At 40.6% G+C, this 24,759-nt stretch overlaps 1 protein-coding gene across 2 annotated transcripts in view; it reads right to left on the bottom strand.

Moving 5' to 3' along the window:
• Csnk2a2 (casein kinase 2 alpha 2) overlaps positions 1–24,739 on the bottom strand; it is a 39,469-nt gene extending 14,730 nt beyond the window's left edge. Inside the window, exons 1-5 of one of the 2 annotated variants that reach the window (XM_055620960.1) lie at positions 24,595–24,738; positions 23,895–24,006; positions 13,126–13,227; positions 9,629–9,679; positions 1,482–1,541 (exon numbers count right to left, since the gene is read on the bottom strand). In XM_055620960.1, coding sequence (XP_055476935.1) covers positions 1,482–1,541; positions 9,629–9,679; positions 13,126–13,227; positions 23,895–24,006; positions 24,595–24,698 — 429 coding nt within the window. In that variant the 5' untranslated portion in view covers positions 24,699–24,738. Of the gene's footprint in view, positions 1–1,481; positions 1,542–9,628; positions 9,680–13,125; positions 13,228–23,894; positions 24,007–24,594 lie in introns of both variants that reach the window. The other variant, XM_055620961.1, reaches the window with a different exon arrangement.
• Between the last annotated feature and the right edge of the window lie 20 nt (positions 24,740–24,759).

The raw sequence follows: 24,759 nt of genomic DNA on the forward strand, positions 1-24,759 counted from the left end.
ATGAGCCCATTCTCAAAACTTCCACTCCCTAAGTCTAGCCTTGATTCAGCCTAGTATTTAGTAATGTTTCACAGTCCCCATACAAACCCCATTTTGGCAATTTTCTTAACTGAGGTCCACAAGCACTAACCCCTACCCCAAGGTTTTGTAATACTCTGAACTCACACAGATCCACCTCTCCTTGTGGATCTGCTATCTCACAGTGCTGGGATTAAAGTTATGTGCCCATCATTCCCTGGCAAATACGTATTTATGATGCATTTCTTGGGGAAGTTCACAGTTGTGAAGTTCTTAGTGATCCGTGGCCCTAAAAGGTACATGTGGCTGCTTTAGAAAGCTTTACTGCAGTGTTCACCAAGACAAAGGAAAACATCCCTCCGTCAATTGATAATATTTCAATTTTTATAGTACTTGGTATTTGTTAAGTCACTTAGAAGGTCCACCGGTCACTTCTCCCTGGATTAAACTGGTCAGTGTTTGGGGTGAGAGGTAGCTATTCTCATACAAGAAAGGGATGATAAAAGACAGTTTGAAAAAAAAAAAAAGGGGGGGGGTGGCTGCAAATGCCTGCCAATTATGTACAGACCCTTCTACGTGAGTTTCCCACCAAGAAATAATAACTGGGCTGGAGAGATGGTTCAGCGGTTATAGGGCACTGGCTGCTCTTCCAGAGGTTCCAAGTTCAAGTCCCAGCAACTACATGGTGGCTCACAACTACCTGTAATGAGCTATGATTTCCTCTTCTGATGTGCATGAAGACAGAGCACTCATTATACATAAAACACATGAGTTCCAGGCCAGCCAGAGCTACTCTTGGAAAAAAAAAACAAAAACAAAAACAAAACAAATGAAAGAGAGAGAGAGAGAGAGAGAGAGAAAGAAAGAAAGAAAGAAAGAAAGAAAATAACCATCTTATACTCTGAAGTAAAGGGCAGGCTGTGGGACTGACTTTGGCAAACCAGCATATACCAGGTTGCAGTGTTTACACACATTATTCAGAAGACAGGACCTCAACTATTACAGCAGGCCCAGCCTACATCACAGATACCTGAATGAGGCCAAACCAGACTATCTTGTCCCAGTCAGGCAGATCTGAATCTAAAAAAAAACTTACCAGGCTAACTCATGAAATAATAAGAAATAAAAAGCCATTTTTAGAAAGTCTTTTAAGTCTGAGGTTACTTATTACAGAGAAGACTAGGATTATTAACTGGCAAAGAAAAAAAAAATCCAATTGCCAACAAGAGCCACAAGAGGCTGTGGGCTTTGTATAATGGCCCTGTAACCCTCGTTTGGCCGGTTTTCTCAGTTCTGTGATGTCTCACAATAGAATTCTCACCAGAAGTTAAGTCTCACTCTCTGGGTGTTAAGAAATATTCTACTTAAATTCTCTATCTTTTAAAAAACTTCTTTAAGGAAAGAGCCTGAAAACAAACAAACAAAAAACAAAACAAAACGCACCATCAACAAATACTACTTACTTTAAGTAGTTCATACATATAAAACCGGATATCAAAGTCAGTCAGGATCTGGTAGAGTTGCTGAAACAGATTTCAGAAAACAGAAAGTTAATTCAGTCTGGTTATATTTTGCTATTCTAAACCTTGGCCTTCCTCTGCAAATGTAGCGCTTAAGTTCCCATAGACACCCATGACTTCACTGCCTGACCTGGAATAGCAAAAATGAGGGGCCCAACACTTCCGCCTTCAGTAGAGAGGGAGAAAAAAGGATGGAGTTCTGGGAGAGGGAAACAGTTCAACTGGCTCTGATCTTTGCTACTTAATGTTCCACAATACTAATTAACCAAAGTCACACTGCTGCCCATGCTGTCTTAACTTCCATATTCTACTGCTCATCACGATGAGCCCACTCATCACCCAGAATCGCCAGAGGATGTGGACTACTATTATGGAAATGTAACACTTTGTAAAAGAAACAGAAGGAAAGTGAGGCAAGACTCTATCCACTTGAAGATACAAGAGACTTTCCAAGAGAAATCTATGCCCTCCGTTTTCCCACCAAATACTTCCAGGCTGAAAAAAGATTTCACAGACAAAAACTGATTTTATTTTTAAAGGATTAATGGAATAGGGCATTACAAAATAAAAAGACAGCAGTCAAACATGACCACAAGCCAAGGTAATTAACTCATGTAAACTTTCATTACTGATAATCCAGATATCCATCTCATGGGAGTTTGAAATTTCATGAGAGTTTCAATTTCTGGGAGCAGAGTACCAGGATAGCACCACAAGCCCATCTAGATACTATGCCCTGCCTTTGACAGTCAATCCAGTAAGTCTCTTTCCCTGTCAATCTAGGTAGGTAGCACTTTCTGTAATAAAGTTAGCTGAAACAACTTTAAACTTTTTCTCTATTAGAGACTCACACATGCTTCAAGGAGCACAGAATGTATTTAACACCGTGATTCTATGAAGAGGAAAATAAAGCTGCTTGTCTGCAAAAATGACAGAGAAACTAATAAAAAGCAGTTTCCAAGAAGAGTTACAGAAGAAGAGGCCACACCCTCCCTTCCCCCTTTAGAGAAGAATAACTTGCCTTTCCAGCTTAGTTAGGAATATGTAGCTCTATCAGCTTCAGAGAGCTGCTACTATGTTGCTAAGGGCTCAACCCTGGGCTGGGGACCAGCTCTTGGGGGGCTGGGCTAGACTTAAGCAGACTCACTCAGCATTTCGGCCTAACGACCAAGCCCCAGACTTCTGCCTTCCTAGCCCTCTGCTTCAAAGCGGGTCTTACCTAGTATTTGGTCACAACTGTTAGACACAGTGCACAGGTCTAAGCTTTAGATACCAACTTGGGTGTGAGACATCAATTGTAAAGGTTGTGCTAAACTGAACCATGAGGTCAATAAATAGCCCAGAAAAGAGAAAAGACCAAATTCCCAAACCCTCAAGAGTGCTAGGATTTTTATTTCCAGAAAACCAATACGGGCTATTTTATTTGAACCTTTAATCCGTAAAAGGCTTTTTTCTCTGATATCATGTACTATCTATATCAATCATTGTATAAAGGGCCTAAGGCATAAACATAAATGTCCTTGGGTTGTCAACAAATTATTTCTGACTATTTAAACCAATAGCAATTTTACTGAATGTGAAATGCGTAAGCTGCACAACAGCACTTGGACCTATTCCATTACAATCCCAAATGGCTGGCCACCACTCACCCTGACCTCCTTTTTTCCAAGAGTTCTTGGTGGGAGAAGATTAAACTACATCTGGGCCAACTAACCTCCTGGGCTTATAACTAAGGCCTCTCCAGGGGCCAACCTGGCTGCCTTTAATAGTTGTTGCTACAATCTCCAGAGCAGGTTCCTGGAATCACCCTCTCAGAGATACCAACATGTATCTGGCCCTCCACCGTCCCTTTCCAGTGCTTCTCTCACAAACCATGCCATCTACACAGAAACAGGGGTCACTCCCTTTTGTGAATCATAGGACATGCTTTCCCTCTAAGGCAGTGGTTCTCAACCTTCTTAGTGATGTGGCCCTTTAATACAGTTTCTCATGCTGTGGTGACATCCAACCATTGAATTACTTCATTGCTACTTTGTAACTGTAATTTTGCTATTATGAGTTATAGTGTATATACCTGACATGTAACCCCCTATGGGGTTGCAACCCACAGGTTGAGAAAGAAATACTGCTCTATGGTGAGAGTACAGTCAGATTCTCAGTGGCCTTAGAACTAGCAGTGATCTAAAGTTCTAGGAGTAAATCCTTACTGTTGTAAACATGAACCTTTCTCCTGCATAAAGTTCCATGTCAGTGTTGCCTGAGTACCTGTGGCTATGTACATATGATGAAGTAAACAGGTGCCCTCAAGTTGATGATAATCACAACCATGGTGATTCAGGATCTCTGAACTTTTCCCATCTTCTCAAGTATGTCATAGATCCAATGCACAGCCATAACCCACACCCATTTTTCTCCATCCAACTCGCAAGCCAAGTCCTAATACAGCAGGACAGCATATCTGTCTCCTTCACACTTGCTTTTAAAATGCTCACCAGTTAGTGGAACAGAACAGAACCTATCTTCCAAGAACTAACAGTCCATTTGAAATTAGAAAGGGAAACTTCGTGAGAACCATACTTTCCCTCAAGCTATGCTGAGAATATTATTAACCAAGCAACTGTACAATGTTGGCAGGAAGTAAGCTTTGCACACATCTGAATAGAGACTTATCAGCTCCCAAGTAAAGGCACTTGCTGCTACTCCCAATGATCTGAGTAAGATCCCTAGGACCCACGATACAAAAAAGGACTGACTGTTACAGGTCTGATTTCCACACCTGCATTATGGCACATGTGTACATGTATGTACACACACACACACCCCACACAAAATGTACTAAAATAAAGTGAAGGCAGTAAGGAAGAAACCACTTACCCATTCCAGTTCAGCTGCAAAGCTTCAACCACACTGATGTTTCCCTAGAAATCAGTTCTACTGCAGGAGTAATCTAAGGAGCCTGGCTTAGCTCTTGGGCTTTTAAAATAACCCCTACAATGTCTGAAGAAGAGAATGAAAGACACTGCAACTTGATAACCAGGCTTGAGGTCTCCTATCCTAAGTCACAGACATCGAAGGAATGGCCACAGTGGACCTCACTTGCTCCTACTGCATACACGCACAACTTCCAAGACACTGGGGCATGCCGTGTATCACAGTCAGACAGACCCCATACAGGAGCCTATGCCCAATGGCTACCATTCAAGAGGACTCTGATCCAGCACACGAGCGCGGGAAGTATGACAACACAGAGTGAGCATACACGGCTCAGGGCTTAAATGGAGGAAGACCAATAAAGAGGGAATATAAAGTAAAAGACAAGTTATAGCTGTAGCCACCAATTTAGATGGCACTTACAAGTCTTATAAGGAAATGATAAACTGTTAATAACACCTAAATGTAGTCTACTTGTTTCTCTGATGAGAAACCATCCAGTCTATAAGCCCCACAGGTCAGGCCAGCAGAGGGCTACTAGTCGAAAGAATCAAGGTGAATCTACCACCTTCTCAGGATGGAGCTCAATTCAGAATAAGCAACATTCAATGTTCAAATTATGTCTTTTACTTAAAACTCATGTGCATTTTAATTTATAGTATTAAGCTGACCCATATCAGCAGATACTTTTTCCTTTAGACTTGTTCTGAAACATGGTCCTCCTATGCAGCTCAAGTTGACCTAGAACACTTTATGTAGGCCAGGTTGGCCTTGAACTTAGAGTTCTATTTCAGTTTCCCAAACAGCAGAATTACATGTGTGCCACCATATTCAAGTCTCATTTAAGAACTTTCAAGTTGAGGAGTGTACTGTTGAGTGGGCACTCTTAGGAGATGACATTGCCATTTTTAAGTTTTGTCTTTTTAAAGGCAACTATGTTTTCTTTTACTGTTTAGCTTTGACATATAGGAAACAGCTGGTGGTTTTAAAGGAGAACTGACCTAACTAGCTCTAGCATGAGGTGAAACATCAGGGAAAAATGAGTAAGGCCACAGAGAACTAACCACCACGGTTTAAAACATGACCCACATTAGAATCACAAAGCAAACATCAACAGGTTCTCAATACTCTGCACTACACTGAGGTAGTTGGGACCAAAACTGTTTCTATGTCAGGCAATTTTCAGGTTTTAGAATATATGTATATATACAATGAAGTATCTTGGTTATTAGACCCAAGTCTAAAGATAAAATTCATTTAAGGTTTTGTTTTGGGGATATTTTCTATTCTATTTTAAGTAGGGTTTCATATAGTCCAGGTTAATCTCAAACTCCTCATCCCTTGGCTTCTGCCTTCTTAATGCTGGGATTAGAAGCCCTAGCCACCACCATCTAGAAAACAATCCAAAATCCCAAATCCATAAAACACAAACCTAAGTTCGTACCTTTTTTTCTTTTCTTTTCTTTTTGGGGGCAGGGTCTTACTATGTAGTCTGGAATGGCCTCAAACTCACAGATCTACCTGTCTCTACCTCCCAAGTGATGAGATTATTTTCTTCAAGATTTTAAACAGTTAAAAAAATTAGTTTAAAACCTTTCAAGGTGTGGTTCCCATTTTCTACTTTGTGGGGTTATGCTGATATTATGAAGCACTTCACTGCTTGAAATTTTTTAGACTAGGGATGCACAACCTGGACAGATCATAGTCTCTGGACACAAGTACAATAGAATTAGGAATTAACAATAATGAACAGTCCAGTTGATCTTGAACCATATACTCACAAAAATATAGCTCTAAAAGACATTATGGTGACAACAGTTACCAAGAAAGTTCTGAAGAAACCATGATAGTAGATGAATTGTACTGTAAATAACTAAACTTCTTGGATACTGTGGCTACATGGGGAACTGCTCAGGTTCTATTAACAGCACATTCAAGAACCAAGTATGACAATGTCCAACTAACTACAAGATGACTCAGGAAAAAAAAAGCTAGCACTGATAGGAAAGGACAGATGTAACAGCAAAGATGTAACGTCAAAACACTGACTGGCCCATCTAGCCAACAGGGCTAATAGGTGGCCACTGCACAGAAAATCTGGGGGTAAAAACCTATAACCCACAAGTTCAAAATTTGCATTTTGAATTTTTAAAAAACTGTCTAATTGACTAACATTAACAAGAAAGAAGTCAGGAGGAGAGCCACCCAGATTCATACACTGCATATACACTCGTAAGACACTACAATGAGGAAAAGCTGCCCAAGCTTACTTTACAGATGTAATAAAACCTAGGTATCAAAATGAGACATCTCTGTAATGAAAGAAAACTTAAGATCAAAGCTGATCATCGACTGGTCCAATAAAATCACTGCATAGCATGTGTACAGTACACTCCTGCTTTTGTTTTGTTGTGCAGTTCTGGTGATAGAACCCAGGCCTTGTGCATGGTAGGGAAGTACTATGTGAACACCCATCACTGAACAACAATATAAGCCATGTCACTGTTGCCTCATCATGACATTCAGCCAGGACACTCTTTTGATAGTTCCTTAAAGCCAGTTATTAATACACTTCACACTAAAAGGGAAAAGATAAAAAGGAAAAAAAATCAAACCTTTCCATTAAGGCAAATACAGGACAAAATAAAAATTCCTTAAGGACATAAAGACCAACAGATTGCCAATTTGTGGCCCGTCATCCTCTCTAGTAGAGCCATCATTATTCACCCTTCTAAAGCACACATGCTACCTGATAGATATTTAATGTTCTTTTAGGCTGACCAAAATAGTATGGCTCAGTGTTCAAAAGGGATTCCCAACCTTCCACTTCACCTGAAAGTCCTCTCAAGTTACAGGCCTGATAGGGATGAACTCCAGAACTGAGAGTGAGAGAGTCAACAGTTTGAAGCCAGAAAACATGTTCACGGATTTAACGAACTGAAAAAGCTAGAAATTCTGCCAAACAGCACACAGCTTCAAACTAAGAAGCACAGAAAGGCCTAAAAATGGACAGACCCAGCTTTGTCTGAAAAAGACAGCTGATAACAGAGAAGCTGTGAGCTTGCATCCCCCAACATCACTTAGATCTGTATGAGACCCTACAGCACTCAACTGAAGACAAGGTGTCCTCAAGACAGAAGGTGACTGCCTTTCAGCGCAGTACTCCAAAACAGTAGCAGCAACTATCAGAGAAATCAAACAAAATTGTGAAAAATAGATGAAAGGCATGGAGACAAAATGCAACCATCTCTATGAGAAAACAGATGACATTACATAAAGCATAAGAGGACACTAGTTTTAAAAAATTCAGAGACGGAAATGGACATCTAAAGTACAAAGTCTAACATTTGAATTATATTCTAGACAGTGAGAACAAGCGGTGAGAAATCAAAGAACATTGATACAATGAAAATATGGAAAGCCAGGCGCTTTCAGATAGAAAAAGGCCAGCAAGAATCCAGAACAAAAGATGAAAAGAACCCTCAGGAAGGCACATGTCTGAACATTCAGAGGACTGGGAATGAAGAGAAATTCCTAAATACTTCCAGAAAAAGAAAATAACAAGATATAAGATCAAACAGGAATGGTTCCAGGGCTGACAGTGGTACAAACTCTTCAAAACAGAGGAAATCATGAATTTCAATATAGAAGAAATAAGTGAAGAGGATAAAAGATGTTTTCAAATATGCAACTTTCAGAAACCACTGATTTGTACAACTGCTTTAAAAACACCCTTTAGAGAGCTTCCATGTCTTCAGAACACCTCCTTTAAGGGTTCAGACCCCAGAAAAACAGGTTTCCCATGACATTAAGAACCCCGTAGACACCACCTTTGAGAAACACAAAATGCTGAAGTCACACTGATTTTTCCTGTTAAGGGAGTTATATTACATAGAAAACTGAATATTTCATTGTAAGTCAATGTATTTTTTTTCCTAAGTTTTCATCAGATACCTAAGAAAATAAAGCTCTTTCATTTTACCTGCAGCATGGATGCCAGAATCTTCAACTGACAAGATGGTTTTATCTCTAGCTTCTAGCTCACCAACTCACAGTGTCTGATTTCCTTGCTAGAGAGTTGTAACCACCCACAAGTATTCTCAGACCCCTAGAAACTAATATCACTATTTTATTTTTTACATTGTTTTCCCTGTGCTCTAAATACAGGTTTTCTTTTCATATTTCTTAACACCAAAAGCCTCATTTGTAGATTCATGTTTTTAGTTACAATAAAACATATCCATGAATCATATTTAAAGCTGCACATGGGTTTTATAATCCCAGCACTCAGGAGACTGAGGCAGAGAAGCCATGATGAATTCCAGGAAAGCCTGGGATCAAGTATCTTAAAAGAATGCTTCAGTGGGCACAGTGGCACACACTTGTAATCTCAGTACTCAGTAGGCTGAGGCAGGAGGATAAAGTCTGAGTTGGCACCTGAGTTAAATGAGACACTATTTACACCCACCCCCCAAAAAAACCCCAAACACACGTTAGTATATACGTAGCCAGGCAGTGGTGGCACATGCCTTTAATACCAGCACTTGGGAGGCAGAGGCACGGGGGATCTCTCAAGGCCAGCCCGGTCTACAGAGCGAACTTCCAGGACAGCCAGGGCTACAAAGAGAAACCTTGTCTCAGAAACAGAACAACAACAAAAAAACCTCAACAGCAAGAACAACAAAACCCAACCCAACCCAACCCAACCCAACCCACCAAATAAAAGACTTTAGTTTAAAATAGTATACCCTGATCAATATAAACCCAGTTCAGGGTTTGACAACAGCAACTCTCAGTAGGTTTTTGGAATCAACTGCTTTGGACATGGTGTATATGAATACATGCTTAGCAGCATCAAACCAATGATTCCCTTCCCAGAAGCTCTGTATCCACTTATCTTTTCCCATCAGCAATGGCAGATCTCATGAAAACCAAAATTAATGTCCACTACAACTATGCTGTAGATAACAGGTGTTACAAATGAGGCGTTAAACCTCCTGTTACAGATGAGAACCCCAACCATGGTCTGCACTATTTGGGATCCAAGCTGTCATCTGACACACCGACATCCATGACTGTTTGGATTTGGAATTCAAGCAGGACCTTAAGCCACCCCTCCCATCCCCCATTAACCCCATGCCAGAAAGAAGCATACACACCTTAAAATCTGTATTATTGATATATTCAAATACCAAAGCTGGTGTCTTTGACTGAAAGAGAGAACAGTGATTCTTTTTAGATATTCAGACAGTAATAAATGCAATTTGCAACGGCCCACCCTCAAACCTCAAAGATGAAAAGGAGATTCTCTCATCAGAGACAGCCTAGGTTTTCTTATTGTTTTTTCTAGATTTGTTAGTGTGTGCCCATCTCCAAAGAGACCAGAAGAAGGTATTGGATTCCCTGGAGGTGGAGTAGGCAACTGTGAGCCATCTGAGTGTTGGGATCCGAGCTCAGATCCTCTGAAAAGCACCACATACTCACACACTGAGAAACCTCTCCAGCTCCAGAAACTTTTTTTTTTTTTTAAATATATTTATGATGTCTGGATTGCTTCAAAATAACTGGGCAAAGTAGGAGGCGGGAGGAGCCAGGGTTATAGGTTGGCATGAAGCTGATACTGCTCAAGTTTAGCCATGCTCAGAAGGCTCAGTGTACATTGTTTACTTCTGTGTATATGTAAAGTTTTTAAAAGGAAGATATTTCCCTGAATGATCAATAGCAGCCCTGAGCAACCCATTGGTGATTTTATTAAGGTTTACACTCAGCAGCATCACAAGTCACCACCCGTATCAGGAGCTGCACACTTGCATCTTGGTCTAGCAAGCAAGATCCATCTGATAGTTTTTCAAATCTTCTAAGTATTTTTTTAGGCTCCTAAAAGATCATTGGGGCTCAGAGGTACATGTCTGTAATCACACTTAAAAGCACTAAAGTTGAAGAATTGGTTCAGTGGGTTAAAAGAACCTGCTGTGAAAGCAAGAAGACCTGAGCCCAAATCCCCAGTACCCATGCAAAGGCTGGGCACTGTAATCACCAGTATGTGGAGACAGGAGGATCCCAAAAGCTCAATGGGCAGTCAGCTCCCCCTCTCTTCCACATATGCACAAAGCATCATTGCACACAAAACTTACAGTCACCATAGTCTTTAATGAAATTAGGAAAGTGTCCGGTCCAATACTTATAAAAATCTAGAGCTTCAAACATCAGATTTACTCAGGGGAAATAAAATCATGCTAATTGGCAGAAATGTTTCAAAATGGAGAAAAACAGGGGTTTTAAGGTTACAGAAACAAAAACCTCATCTCAAAAAATTTTACCCTTGAGAACTTTATTTCAAGGTTTCTAGGGAGTGAGCCATAGTACACACACAGGTCTTTACCTGGGCAACACAGAGACCATGAATAAATGGTTCTAACATTTTCATCAAGAACCAGACCTTTCTATAGACTCAAGTAAGCCTTATCCTCTCAAATTCAGAAATTAGGGCTTCCCTTTCCACTTCCACCAATTTAAAAAGAAGGCTTATTTTTATTATTTTTAATTATGTACATATGTGTGTGTTCACTTTGTGCAGGTGAGTACAGGTATCCACAGAGGCCAAGTGTCCGATTCCTCTAGAACTACAATTGCAGATGGCTCTTAGACATTGACATGGGTGCTGAGAATAAAACTTAGGTTCTCTGGAAAATAACATGTGCTCTCAAGCTCTACTTTATTTATTTTTGTTTAACTCGTGAATTATATTCACATGTTAACAAGTTACAAATATTAAGCCAGGTGTCAGTAAGTTCAGTTAACTGAGAGAGGGAGGGAAGAAGGGGCAAGGGGAAAGGAATCGAGAAAAAGGGTATGTTTTGTGGGGGATGAACTTACATACCATGTACTCACACTTGTCTACCTTAGGTTTGGTCCCTACTAACATCTTCTTAGTTTTGGGGGTTTGTGCATGTGTGTGTGTGTATGAGAGAGAGGGGGATGGGGAAGGAGAGAGGATATAGAGAGAAAGATGAGGCGAGAGAGAGAAAGGGATCTCTGGTTTAGAGAGGTCTTAAATCCCCTATGTAGTTGAGAATGGCCTTGAATTTCTGACCATCCTGCTTCCATTTTCCATGTGCTGAGATTATAGGCACACATCACCTTGCTTAGGTTATGCAGTTCTAGCCATCAAACCCAGGACACATTTATGCTAGCAGACACACTACTAACTCAGCTATACCCCCAAATTCACATTTTCTACATATGGGGTATATATGTGTGTGTTCTTTAAGTGAACAATATCCATTTTTATCTCAAACATTAAAAATATATGTACATATCTATGTATATATCCTTTTTTAAGTGGATAAACCCATTTTAACCTCAAACATTATGCAGTTCAAGGCTGGTCATCAATCTGAACTATGCAGGATAGGATATATATTTATTGACAATCAGTTATAAACTGGTATATAACAGCCCCTTCTCAGGTTTGACCAGGATCCAAAAGAAATATCTTTTCTCATACCATACTACTGTGTATTGGGCAAATTACTTAACCTTTGCAGATTTTTGTTTTCTTACAGTACAATGTTGATAATCCCCTGGATCACCATGGGGATTAAATGGTGTGATGCAGCTAAGCATTCAGCACAATGCCTGGCCTACAGCAGGCACTCAGGCTAGCCAGTACAGTGTAAGAATGTCCTCAGCATACAGAAGCAAAGACTTGCTTCTTAGATAAGCTTATGTGAAACTCTCATAGACAACAGAGAAATAATCAGGTGGAGCAGGTGGACAACAGCCACAGGACAGAAGTGGCACCACGATAGGTTTTGCAAGGATCAATGCTTAGGCAATCAAATACTGCTATGTTTTTCCTTAGGGGAAGGATTGAAAGTGAACAGCACCCTAGAATAGGTCAAAATTAAGCATATTATTTTATGATTTTTAAAAAGATTTTATTATTGTGTATATGTATGTACATGTGTGTATGTTGGCACATGTACCATGGCACACATATGGAAGTCAGAGGAAAACTTTGTGGAATAGGTCCTCTCTAGCCTGACATGGTTTCCAGGGATCAAACTCTAGTCACAGGCCTGTGTGGCAAATGCCTGTATCTACAGAGCCACCTTGCCCCAAATTAAGCATTTTAGTTCTAAAAGTAGTCTATGTTTAGTTGTTGATATACATCATGAGGCGCCCTGTGGTGGATGGAGAACTAAAGACTAGCGTAGGAAACAGCAAGGCTTCTTTCTCAAAGGATTGGTGATCTGGTACCCACTTAGTTCTCTACAGTAGACTCAACACAGAGATTCCCAGTATCCAGCTTACTAGGGTGAGGTAAGAGAATGTAAACTAGTAGTGAGAAGATTTCAAAAACAGAACAAAAGCAGAGCTTCATGGGCTATCTAGCGAACTTCTGTGGGCTAAATCAAAGACACTGGTAATAACACGTAACAAATCTGGGGCAGGGTTGGTCTCTGAACATATTTAGATTCCATTTAGTGGTGGTGGCTGGCTCATCATTGGGCCGCAACTGCTCTGTTTTTTAAACCCACTTAGTAGTAAATAACAGTGTCATCAGCCCATTATGTAGCACCACACAGGCCCTGGGTGTTAACAACAGCCTACCCCGATCCACTAGCACACTCCCCAGCCACCAGGCACCTACCACAGGGTCCTTTACAGTGTCAATCAGCTTAATGATATTTGTTCCACCACGAAGGTTCTCCAGAATCTTAACCTCTCGTTTTATCTTCTTTTTCTTCACTGGCTTAAATACACAAGAGTAATCAGAAGTGAGACTCTTTTTGAAGTTAACATAATAAATACATTTTTAAATAATGTTAAGGCAACAGCATGGATCATTTTGCTGTGCACTGTGTTGTGTTAAGGAATACACTTAAATTAGAAGACAAAGTGAGCTTACCAATAGTAATCTTTTAGGTTAAACATTTTATAGTTTATAGCTTATGCGGCAATATCTTTTAAGTAGTTACAACTAGGGCATTGAGCAAACTTGAATATCCATGTAGTATTTTAAAAACAAGTGCATGCTTACTGGATTACTGCCAAATGTGTTATAGCTCTGAACAGGTGTAGATCATGGACAAATGGAAAAAAACTGAAACAAAGTGGCCAGACACCCACTCTTTCAATGAATTACATGTAATTGTGTCTCAGGGGCAAGAACTAGTTCACTGACATCACGTTACAAACTTGTTTCCAAGCTCTTGGTTCCCGTTTCCTGTTGCCACTAACACTTCCTTGAGATTTAGAATCACATACAGTTCAGAGCCAGTAATTCTCCCAACAGATCTCATTCCTAGAGAGAGAAAGCTGTTGGATCAGCAAATAGAAAGCTGATCTCATCCAGCAGTGACTACTGACTGCTAAGCCACCAACCTACACGACAGAAAATTAAAGGCCTTCTTAGAAACACTCCCATTATGTGCATCATTTCCTGTCTGAAGTCAACAAATAAAAGCAGTTCTGAAAGGCAAGTGTGTTATAATCAATGATTTGTAAGTCACTCAGGACAGTGACAGATACAATGGTGGTCATGCAGCACATGCTAACTCTCTGACCTTCACCTACTGACTTAGGAGGAAGTCCATTTACCCTGACAAAGCCTCTAAGCAGGAGGGTCAGCAGTAGAGGTGCTATTCACCCAAAGTCACAGCTAACAGGGGCAGAAGCAAGAGTCAGGCCTGGCAACCTGACTGCCTACCAGCACCCTCTTCACCTCTGGGTTTTTCTCCCAAGTGTGACAAGGGAGAAACTGAGCTAAGGAAAAGGACTACTCTATTGTTAAAGCACTCTTATTGTAACAACAAGGTAAGAGAGGCCCATGGACTTACCATAAAATGATAAAACAAGATCTAAAAAACCTTAGGTTGGGTGGGTGGTGAGATGGTCCAGTAAGTAAGAGTGCTTGCTGTCAAGCCTGATGACCTGAATTCAATCCCTGGATCCCACAAGGTTGGAGAGACCCACTCTCACTATTTGTCCTCTGACTTTTGCATGGTGTGCGTGCTCCCTCTGTTCAATATATACGATATATGTGCACACACATAGATTTTATATATACACACACACACACACACACACACACACACACACACACACACACACACATAATGTTTTTAAAGCTCAGAGATGATAAATAATCTCTTGGTTCCTGAAACATACCTCTGAGGAAGAGCAGGGAAGGTGGACTGGCTGGAGAAATGGCTCAGTAGACAAGAGCTGTGTAAGCATGAGGGCCTATGTTCAGATCCCCTACATAAAAAAGCCAGGCATGACTGTAACTTGTTAGTTGGTCAGCCTAGCATAATAAACAGTGAGTTCTAGGTTCAATGAGAGGGTCTGTCTTAAGAGTTAAGGAGAATGATAGACCAGAGCACCAACATTGTCCTCTGACCTCCTCCAGGATACACAACACAACACATATAAGGCAGGAGGAGAAAGACTGGAAGCAGAGCACAGCACCACCTCCAACAGTGCCCACCTGGGCCACATTCGTAGCTCTGTACTTGCAGAGCAGCTGCCACAATACTTCTCCACTCTGCCAGAGTTCCCAGTAGAGATATGGCTACGGTGTTCTTTGCCATCTCTTCTAGGAATCTTACCTTCCTTGTCCCTGTAATTACGGACCTCAATGTATGGGAGAAATCACGTGCCACACAACCCAAATAAAAACAGCCAGGAAAGGACACATAAATGACAAGTATTGTCTAAGTCTAAAAAATGCCACCATTGTGAAAGGTATGGAGCAACTAGTTCAGATTCAAAGAGAAAACAACGGAACGTAACACACAAGCTGAAATTTTCTTTATAGTAAAGAAAACTAGTAAATGTGAATTAAAAATCACAGCCTAGGTACCAGCACTGGATTAATACTGAGTCTCATTTTTGAACAAGATACTACAGAACCATGTGAGAAATACTGTTTTAAAGAAAATACTAAAGTACTAAGGGATGACTGCTTTACTGTCAGACATGTCAGAAAAAAATATGTTAAGTATACTCTATTCATGTATACACATCTGAAAACATACACTATTTACATAAGTGTGTCATATATACATAAATATATCCATATATGTATAGATGTATATGGTATATTTATGTGAGAAAAACTGAGAGTAGAATAAAACTACTATGAATATTTGAAAAATGTAGTGAAAGATATTTTAGAGTTCTTTTTGTTGTTTTTAATTTATATATTTTTGAGACAGAGTCTCTTTATATAGCCCTGGCTATCCTGGAATTCACTATGTACACCAGGATGGACCCCCAAATTACAGAGCCCTACCTGCCTCTGCTCCTCAGTGTTGGGATTAAGGCTATGTGGTGATTCTTACCACTCTTTTGTAATTCTGAAATTATGTTAAAAGACAAAAGCTGGCTATCTCTCCATCTAAACTCAGGTAATGCCACTCCTGTTAAAAAAAAGCTTGCAGCCAGAACCCTGTTCAAAGCAAGCCCTTCTGCCCCAACAACACCCCTCATAGGGACAGCCAGTGCACCACGTGCTTTTTATGCCACCTTCTCCAGCCTTGAGCTGCTCCTCAGCTCCCCAGCAACAAAGGAGTGCAGCTCCTGAAACCCAGAAAGACTGACCAGCTCTTCACTGTGTCTAAAGGGACGTTATGGTGCAGCTGAAGTACATTCTGATGCCCCAAACTACCCAGGCATTGGAAACAGCTGGGCAACTCTGAAATGGCCCAGTGGAGCCCATAGCAGCTGGAGTTCTCAGACGCTGCCAAATACCAAGAAGGCTCCAAAGAGAAAGTGACACACAGGCCAAGACACACCTCTCCAAAGCAAAAGCGCCAGGCAGTAAGTAGTTCCATCAGCCCCCATATACTGCTCTGAGTCTGAGAAAGAGTCCAGAAGCTAACTAATAAAGAGCTTGGTGAGTAAAACAGAGCCTTTGGTTCTACAAATGGATCCAGTGAAGACAAGAGCACTGTTTAGGGAGCTTCACCAACACCTTTAAGAGCTTTACAAGTTTTATAGAAATACAGATGCTCTCTCTTGTCCAGAGCGCATTCCCACTGGCCGCCAGTTATACAGCATGCAGAAATCACCGAGCATGCTATCAGGGCTCTCACACATTTATCTAATTCAAATGATATCTGTTTCAAAGACTCAAATAGCACTGACTTGGCTGTTTTCCAAACTGAATTTTTTTAAATTTAAATTTTAAATTTTTTAAAAAAAATTTAAAGTAGATAAAGCAGCAGCAAAAAAAAAAAAAAAAAAAAAAAAAAATTAACTTGCCATCTTCCTGCCACAGCCCCTAGAACACTGAGATTACAGATATGTACCATCATGTATGTTGAGAAAATATTTAAAAGAAAGAAAACATGAAGTTTTACCTACAAAAACTTGTTTTAAGATTTAAAATGTTTTGATGTACCCTCAGAAAATGAAGAGGGCAAAGTATTCAGACAGTTTCTCACATTGCAGGGCAGTGCTGGCCATCTGGAAGACCCTTGTTTAAAGTGGCCCTAGGGTAAAGTATGTCATTCCTACGTACCCAGATCTAAAACAAAACAAAAAACACCCAAAATATAGGCTTGTGACGCACCGCAGAAAAGAAGTTGACAAAACCCATCACGTTCCTAATTAGCTCAGCTTTACTCCTTCAGAGGCAGTGCTGTGGATTGCAATGACAGTATTAATTGCAATTCAGCTTGTCAGCTTCTGCTTACCAATGGCATAGGAATCAGGACCTTAATCCATTCCAGACAGTACCAAAGGCAAAGCCCTTTTAAAACTTCTTTCCAAGTTCAAATAGAGTGATAAACATAGTACTAAGGCCACAAATTTCTAAACTGTCATCCCACTGTATCAAACCAATGACTGCTAAACTAATGTGCTAACCCATCATTTGCAATGAGGAATTATGGTCCACAAAGGGTGCCAGGAAGGAAGAATGATGGAGGGGAAAAAGTTTAGCCAGGCTGACACTTATTTCCTTACATCTTTGAAAACAACTGCATTTGACCTACATAAAAATATTAGCCAAACAATGTTATCCACAGCAACTTTTCCTCTAATCTTTCAAGTCTTATCATTCTAATTACATTACCAATTCCTTGAGGAATCATTCTCACAACTAGAGAAGAAAAAATGCAAAAAGGCAAAGCAAAAAACCCCAATGACAAAAGATACCATTAAGAAAACTAATTAAAAATAAAATAAAAAATTAGCTAGTGTGATGGTACATGCCTGTAATCCAGACAGCTAAAAGGCCGGTGCAAGGCAAATTTTAATTTCAAGGCCAGCCTGGGCTAGTTGGTGACACCTTATCTCAAAAAAGAAAACAACAGAACATACTGATGAAGACAAAGAACCCTCACATACTGCTGTTGGCATTATAAAATGGATCAGCTACTGTGGCAAGTTCCTCAAAATGAGAAACAGAGTCAGCTATGGTGACATAGGAACCCAGGAGGCTGAGGCAGAAGAGTCATTAGTTTGAGGCCAGCCTGGGCAACTTATAGAGATTCCATCTATATATAAATAAGGAGATAAATTACCATATAAATCACCAAATGGAATGCTGAATATATGCACAAAAGCAGCAAGGCATAGGCTCCAAGACGCATTTGCACGCTTTGCTCAAAGCAGCTCTGGTCACAACAGTGAACACATGGAAGAAGCTTAGTTCTGGCCATGGACGAATGGGTAGATAAAGCCTATTACTTATTCTCTAAAAGGAAGAAAATTATTATTATTGTTTTGTTTTGTTTTCTTTGAAACAAGGTTTTATACTGAAGCCTAGGTTTGCCTTGAATTTAAGGTAATCTCCCACCTCAGCTTCCCAAGTACTGGGATTACAGGCATGCCTAGCCAAATATAAACTATCATATGTATAAATACATTTGTAGGCAGCATGTTAAGTCAAATAAGCCAGCCCTAAAACAGGCTTTATGATTTCACTTATGAGATCCCCGAGTAGTCCAAACAACAAATGGTGGTTGCTAAGAGCTGGGAAGAGAGGGGATTGGGAAACAATCGTTTAATGGGGATAGTTTTAGTTTTACAAGATAAAAAGAGCAACATAGATAGATGGTTGTCCTAACAGCATTTATGAATGCATTTAATGCCACAAACTGCATGCTTAAAAATGGCTATGATGGTAAGTTTTATGATATACGCATGATACAAAATAAAAGGGTGTATGTGCATACAAAATAAAAGGGTGTATGTGCAAAACTTAGAACAGAGCCTTTTAACCTCACTAAGTTAATGTTACAACCCCTCTGACCATTGGCTCATATTACTCTCTCAGCACCAAGCTTATTAATAAGCACATTTAATCTTCTGAGGTGAAATAATTCTCTTCTTAAAGTTTACCCAAACCACGGAATGTCATAGAGCTAAGTATCAGATATGACCTCTAAATTCAGACAGTCTACTCTTTAGGCATACTCTGGAAAAAAACCACTATGGAATATGACAATAATATCAGCTACATACCCTTTTATCTTTATTTCAGATAATCCTATTTTACAGATGATGAAAAAAAAAAAAAAGAGCCAAAGGTCATAAATGAACAATGTAGAACTCAAGTCTTCTGTCCTCTTTTTCACATGGCTAACAACCACATAGATTACGAAGTGGTAAGTCCAGAAATTAGGTTGCAAATGCCACATGGAGCATGTTAGTGGCAGTTTCAAGCCTCGAACCATACATAAGGATGGGTACTCACTATCACTATATACTTTTAATACACAGTTCACACTCAGATTATCTCATATATTAAATGGGCTAAACTATATACCCCCAAATCTGGCAAATAATTATGAGAAAAAGGTCTAAAGCAGTGGAGAGCAACGTGTGGGTCAAATGATCCTTTCACAGGGGTCACCTAAGACCATTGGAAAACACAGATATTTACACTATGATTTATAATTGTAGCAAAATGACAGTTATGAAGTAGCAACAAAAATAATTTTATAGCTGGAGGTTATCACAACATGAGGAACTGCATTAAAGGGTCTTGGCATTAGGAAGGTTGAGAACCACTGACCTAAAGTAACTGGTAAGAGGGCAGCAAGGTATCTCAGCAGGCAGAAGCACTGGCTGTCAAACCCAGCCCCTTGAGTTCAACCCTGGGTCCACAGTATGGAAGGAGAGATCCACACCTGCAAGCCATCCTTGGACTCCATACATGAACCACGTCTCCCCACACAGAAACAAACAGACACGTGATTTTTAAAACAACACATGAACCACATACAAACAAACAAACAAATGTGATTTTTGAAAGTAAAGACCAAGATGGGTGCAGTGGTACATGCCTGTAATCACAGCACACAGAAAAGCTGGGGAAGGTGAATCTCTGTAAGTTCAAGGCCAGCCTGGTTTACAGAGTGAGTCCAGGACAGCCAAATCTATACAGAGAAACCCTGTCATTTTGAAGATTTTAGAATACAACTTTCTTTTATACTTAAAAAAAAAAAAAAAAAAAAAAAAAAGTCTGTGTAGCTTAAGAAAATTATTAGAAGCACTCAGGGAGGCAGAGGTAGGCGGATTGATGTGAGTTCAAAGCCAGCCTGGTCTACAAAGCGAGTTCAGGACAGCCAAGGCTACCCTATCTCCAAAAAAACAGAAGTAAAAACTAGACACAACAAAAGTATAGGCAAAAACACTGTTCCGGCTTCAAAACAAGAAAGCAAAGCAAGCAGCAAGGCTGTACTTGTAAGCATGCTCCTGTGGCACTAATACAAACTCAGTCTCCATCTAGTTCAATCTAAGCCATTCCCTTCAGAAGAGTATCTTCAAACATCAGAAATAATTTCCTTTTACATCCAGTGAGTGCCCTTCCACTCTTTCATGACAATGTAGTATTACCAATAAGTCAACTAGCCAACACACCTCAATCTCCTCTGACACATTCCTATTCACAGTGCCTGCACTCACTATGTGACCTTAAAGAAATCACTTTCTTTCTCTGGGGGCTGCTTCTAATGGATTCTAAGTAAATACATTCTATAATTCCACCTAACACAGGTCAATCATACTCTATACCTATGTCCCTACAATGTCAGTATTACAAACAGCTCTGGCCAGTTTACACAGAATTTCTAACAATTTTTAATGTTCCTAATATTCCAAAACTTTTAGTAACTACTCTTATACCATGAAACATTTGCTAAAACTAGAATTCACAAAAAGTGAAACTGCCACTAACATGCTTCTTTAGGAAGATTCATTGGTATATACACCTAAATGGGGGGTAAGAGACCTACCCTCAGACAAAGGAGGCCTACAGGAGGAAGTATTTCATCACATGAAGACACCACCATCTGGATATAACTAAAGCCACCAGGCGACCAACTATATCACTAACAAAAAGCTGTAACTAATACCAACCTTCCTTTTAAGAATCTAAAATTTTAATATTCTATTTTGTTTGGAGGTGGGAGAAGGGTGGCAAGGACTGGATCCAGTACCTCAAGCTTACCAGCTAGTGCTCTATCACAGAGCAACCACCCAAGTCCTACCAATACTTAAACAAACAAACAAACCAACCAAAAACCTATGAATATGTTAAACACGTTTGACAAATTTTAGTACCACCATTGCCTTAATCAAGAATTAGTTTTGAGGGAGGGGGCAGTGGGCAGCCAAGCTGTTTACAATACCAAGTAACACTGTTAACAGGAAGCCTTATAGGAGAATTTCTAAGCCACTGCAGTACTGGTTCAAAACACTTTGGTTGTTTTGTAAAAAAAAAATAATAATAATAATATAATAATTAGTGTTGCTCTCAGGAAACAACAGTTTAATTGAAAGCGCTCAAGGACCCAGGAAGTGCTGCAATCCATACACACATGCAGTGCTCACCAATGCTTTTATTTTACTTCTGTGGACACCTTTGTAAGTGCTACAAAAGAACTGAACAATTGACTGTTTACAATCAAGATGAAACTTCTGTCACTAAAGAAGCCTTCTGACTTGTTGCATAAACTTTTTAAGAAAATCATTTCCCCCTTCTCCTTAATAGCCCCTCCCCAAGAAGGAATAAAAGATGACTTCATTCACTTTCTCACACGGACACATTAAATAAATCTTTAGTAAGAGTATTACCTTATGAAAACCATAAAACTTTCACTAGCAGCTTTATAAATTTGTAAAGCCAATAGCCTCACTGTACCTTGACCAGTAACGTACTTAGAACTCTGACATGCAAGTTAAATAAAATAAAAGCCCTCCATGACCATTCTGCATCCAACTGTTGTGACAAAATGACAAAGACTGACACGAAGTGTTATTGAGTGTATGTGCTTGTATCTCAGTCACCTCACCTACACTAAGTTCCTTCCTGTAGACTAGATACAGCAGGCTTATGTGAAAAGTGAACCTTTCCTACGCTGCCCTACAATGCTGAGGACTTAATTTCCATGACCAAATATCACAACAGTAGGTATTATTCATAACTTCAACTTATTTGAGTAATAAGCATAACTCTGAATAAAGACCCTGTTCTTTTTGAAAAATAATACTTCGAACCCATTATAAAAACAAAACCACAATATTAGTGATGTCTTACTCTATCCTTCAAATAAGAATAAAACCTACACAGAATTGCCACAGGACTTTGCCAAAGGAATATAAGGTGGTTCAGGCTGCCCTGAGAAAAACCAAACACCTCATGAACTAGGGCATCAAAAGTGTTCCCAAATCTCATGCTTAAACCCTATTTATTTATACATTGGGTTGTAAGATCCTACAACCCAATGCTGAAATAAACAGTCAGAGGCATGAAGAAATAGAAAAGAAGCATTCTGGTGAAGGGCCATTTCAACATAGCAATGTCAGGTATATTTCTTTGTGCCTCCTGACATTTGTAAAAATAACCTGAAGCATCTGGACATGATAAATATATGGGAAGACTCTTTAGAGCAAAAGAAAACTATCAAGCAACTAACCCCTGAAGCTCTTCACAAGAACGATCAAAAATCAGTAATATGCTTCCCTAAACACACACATTGGGATTCACATACATGCCCGAGTGTGGTTCCCTTCAAAACACACCACAGAAAACTGTATTCTAAAAATGCTGTTGCACAGCATTTACACATTTCCCTGGGAATATGTAATTCAATCCTCCAACTGTACAGCAATGGAACGTGGATATTCCTAACATTTGTTTTGCTTACTCCTTACAGTTATGTTTATGTATGTAATGAAACTGTATGGTTTTCTCCAACAAGATCCTCGAAAGAACCATTTCTCTGCTTAAAACACACCCCTTCCATAACTACAGACCTGTACAACTCATATTTAGCGGGGCTAAGCTCCCTACTTTCGCCATCCTCATTTCTCAACCCAGCGTCCTGGGCAGCAGAGACAGCATCGCCTGCCTCTACAGCAATTCTGCTCCTTTATCATTAGGCTAGGATGGTAACGAGCAATAGCAGCAGCGATTTACAAAATATAAAATCTACATGACTCTACTGCCCCAAGGCACAAGCTTTTCAACCCCACATTTTGTTCACAGAACCTTCTCTGGGCCACTGTGAAAAGCAAGTTCGTGGGAAGCACTACCACTTCCCAGCATTCTCAGTCTTTCACTTTTGACACACATACTTGTTAAACGATCTGACAGCACAAAGAACTGCCCAGGTCCTATGATGACATGCACACTCATTAAATAATCTGACAACCATGAAGAACTGCTCAGATCCTAAGGATCACTTTCGCATACAACCTATAAAACGTTACTTAATCTTCAATCACTTGTACAAAAACTTGGCCAACTCTTTATGCTCATTAAGATCATGTCTTCATTTGAGTGATAACAAAAACCCTATCATTGTGAAAGTGAGACAGCTAGTCCTACCGCGGAGACAGTTTTGTTTCAGTTACTATTTCAGTGGCTAGAATGTACTCTTCTTTTGCCCCAAATCTCTTTTAGCAGCTTGCTATATCCAGCTCACCTGAAACTTTACTGCTCAACTAAATGGGAGTATCAGCTAGGAGAGCTCCCTTGTATTTTTGGCTTTAAACTTATCTCGGAAAAGACTCCAGTTCTGTTTTGTTTTTTTGAACAACTTTCTGGAGTAATTTGGAGCAGAGAGTTAACAAGCACAATAATGAAGGAGCCCTATACTGATTCTCCATGCAAAGGCTTTTCTTTCTTGTGAATACCTATTTATTCTGCATCAAATACAGCCCTTCTCACAAGTTTTGTTTGAGAAACCCAGAATATTACACTTTAAATGTTCCTAACCTATCAAACTCAGAGTTGATACCAGTTTGCACATTTTCTCAAAAGTTCACAAGAAAATGTGGTAGGAGTGCTACAGGAGCATCCTCCAGGGGATACATAAGAGCTTGAATGGCTTATTGTAGAATAGCTGGTCCTTTTGCCCTGTGGGAGAAAATGTTACAAGCCAGTCATAGGACACTCACCTTGAGAATTTTTACAACCACCCTCTCATTGTTGGTGATGTTAATGGCCTCAAATACTTCACTATACTTGCCCCGACCAAGTTTTCGAACGAGTTGGTAATCATCTTGATTACTGTGGAAGGCAAGAGACACACATAAATGCCAGGATTTGAGATTAAGCGAGCCTATGTCCACTATACATTGTGTCCCCACCTCACACCTAAATAAAAGGGAAACAGAAGCTTAGCTTCCTTCAATCTGCAGAGCTCCTGACTCCTAACCTGAGGAGAGGGGCAGCTAAGGGGCCTTATGGGACACATTAAGGGAACTGGGCTAAGCACCCCATTGTCCCCGGCTCCCCAGCACCTATCTCCCATTTCACACCCTCCAAGGGGCCAATGCCTGCTTTAGAGAATCTGTCCATGTTCAAAACGTTCCTCCCACCCAGCCTCATTTCAGAGAAGTAAAAGGTAGAGATTTTAACAGTTCAAGAGGACAGCCAAGGTTCCCATCCCACAGGAATCCTAAAGTGCGAGGAGGAAGGGGCGTCCCAACCCCTGACCCCACGATTCACCCCCCGGCTGCTGAGCCGGGGGCTGGGCCCGGGCGGGCAAGAGAGGCCGGGGACACGTGCGGCCGGGGCCGGGCCTCCCTGCCAGCCCCGAGGCCGAGCGGCCGGCCGGGTGCGGTTCGCGTGGGGGGCGGCCGGCGGCGGCTTTACCCCCAGCTCGGGACGTGGGCTTCGTAGTCCCAGTACTCGCGGCTCCTCAGGCTGTTCACCTCGGCGTAGACCCGGGCCCGACTGCCCGCGGCCGGGCCGGGCATGGCGGGCGGGACCGGGGGGCGCCGCGGGGCGCCGAGGGCGGCGGCGGCGCGGCGCGGGGCG

Source organism: Psammomys obesus, unplaced genomic scaffold (assembly GCF_907164565.1).
Source record: "Psammomys obesus unplaced genomic scaffold, mPsaObe1.curated_primary_1811, whole genome shotgun sequence".
Lineage (NCBI taxonomy): Eukaryota > Metazoa > Chordata > Mammalia > Rodentia > Muridae > Psammomys > Psammomys obesus.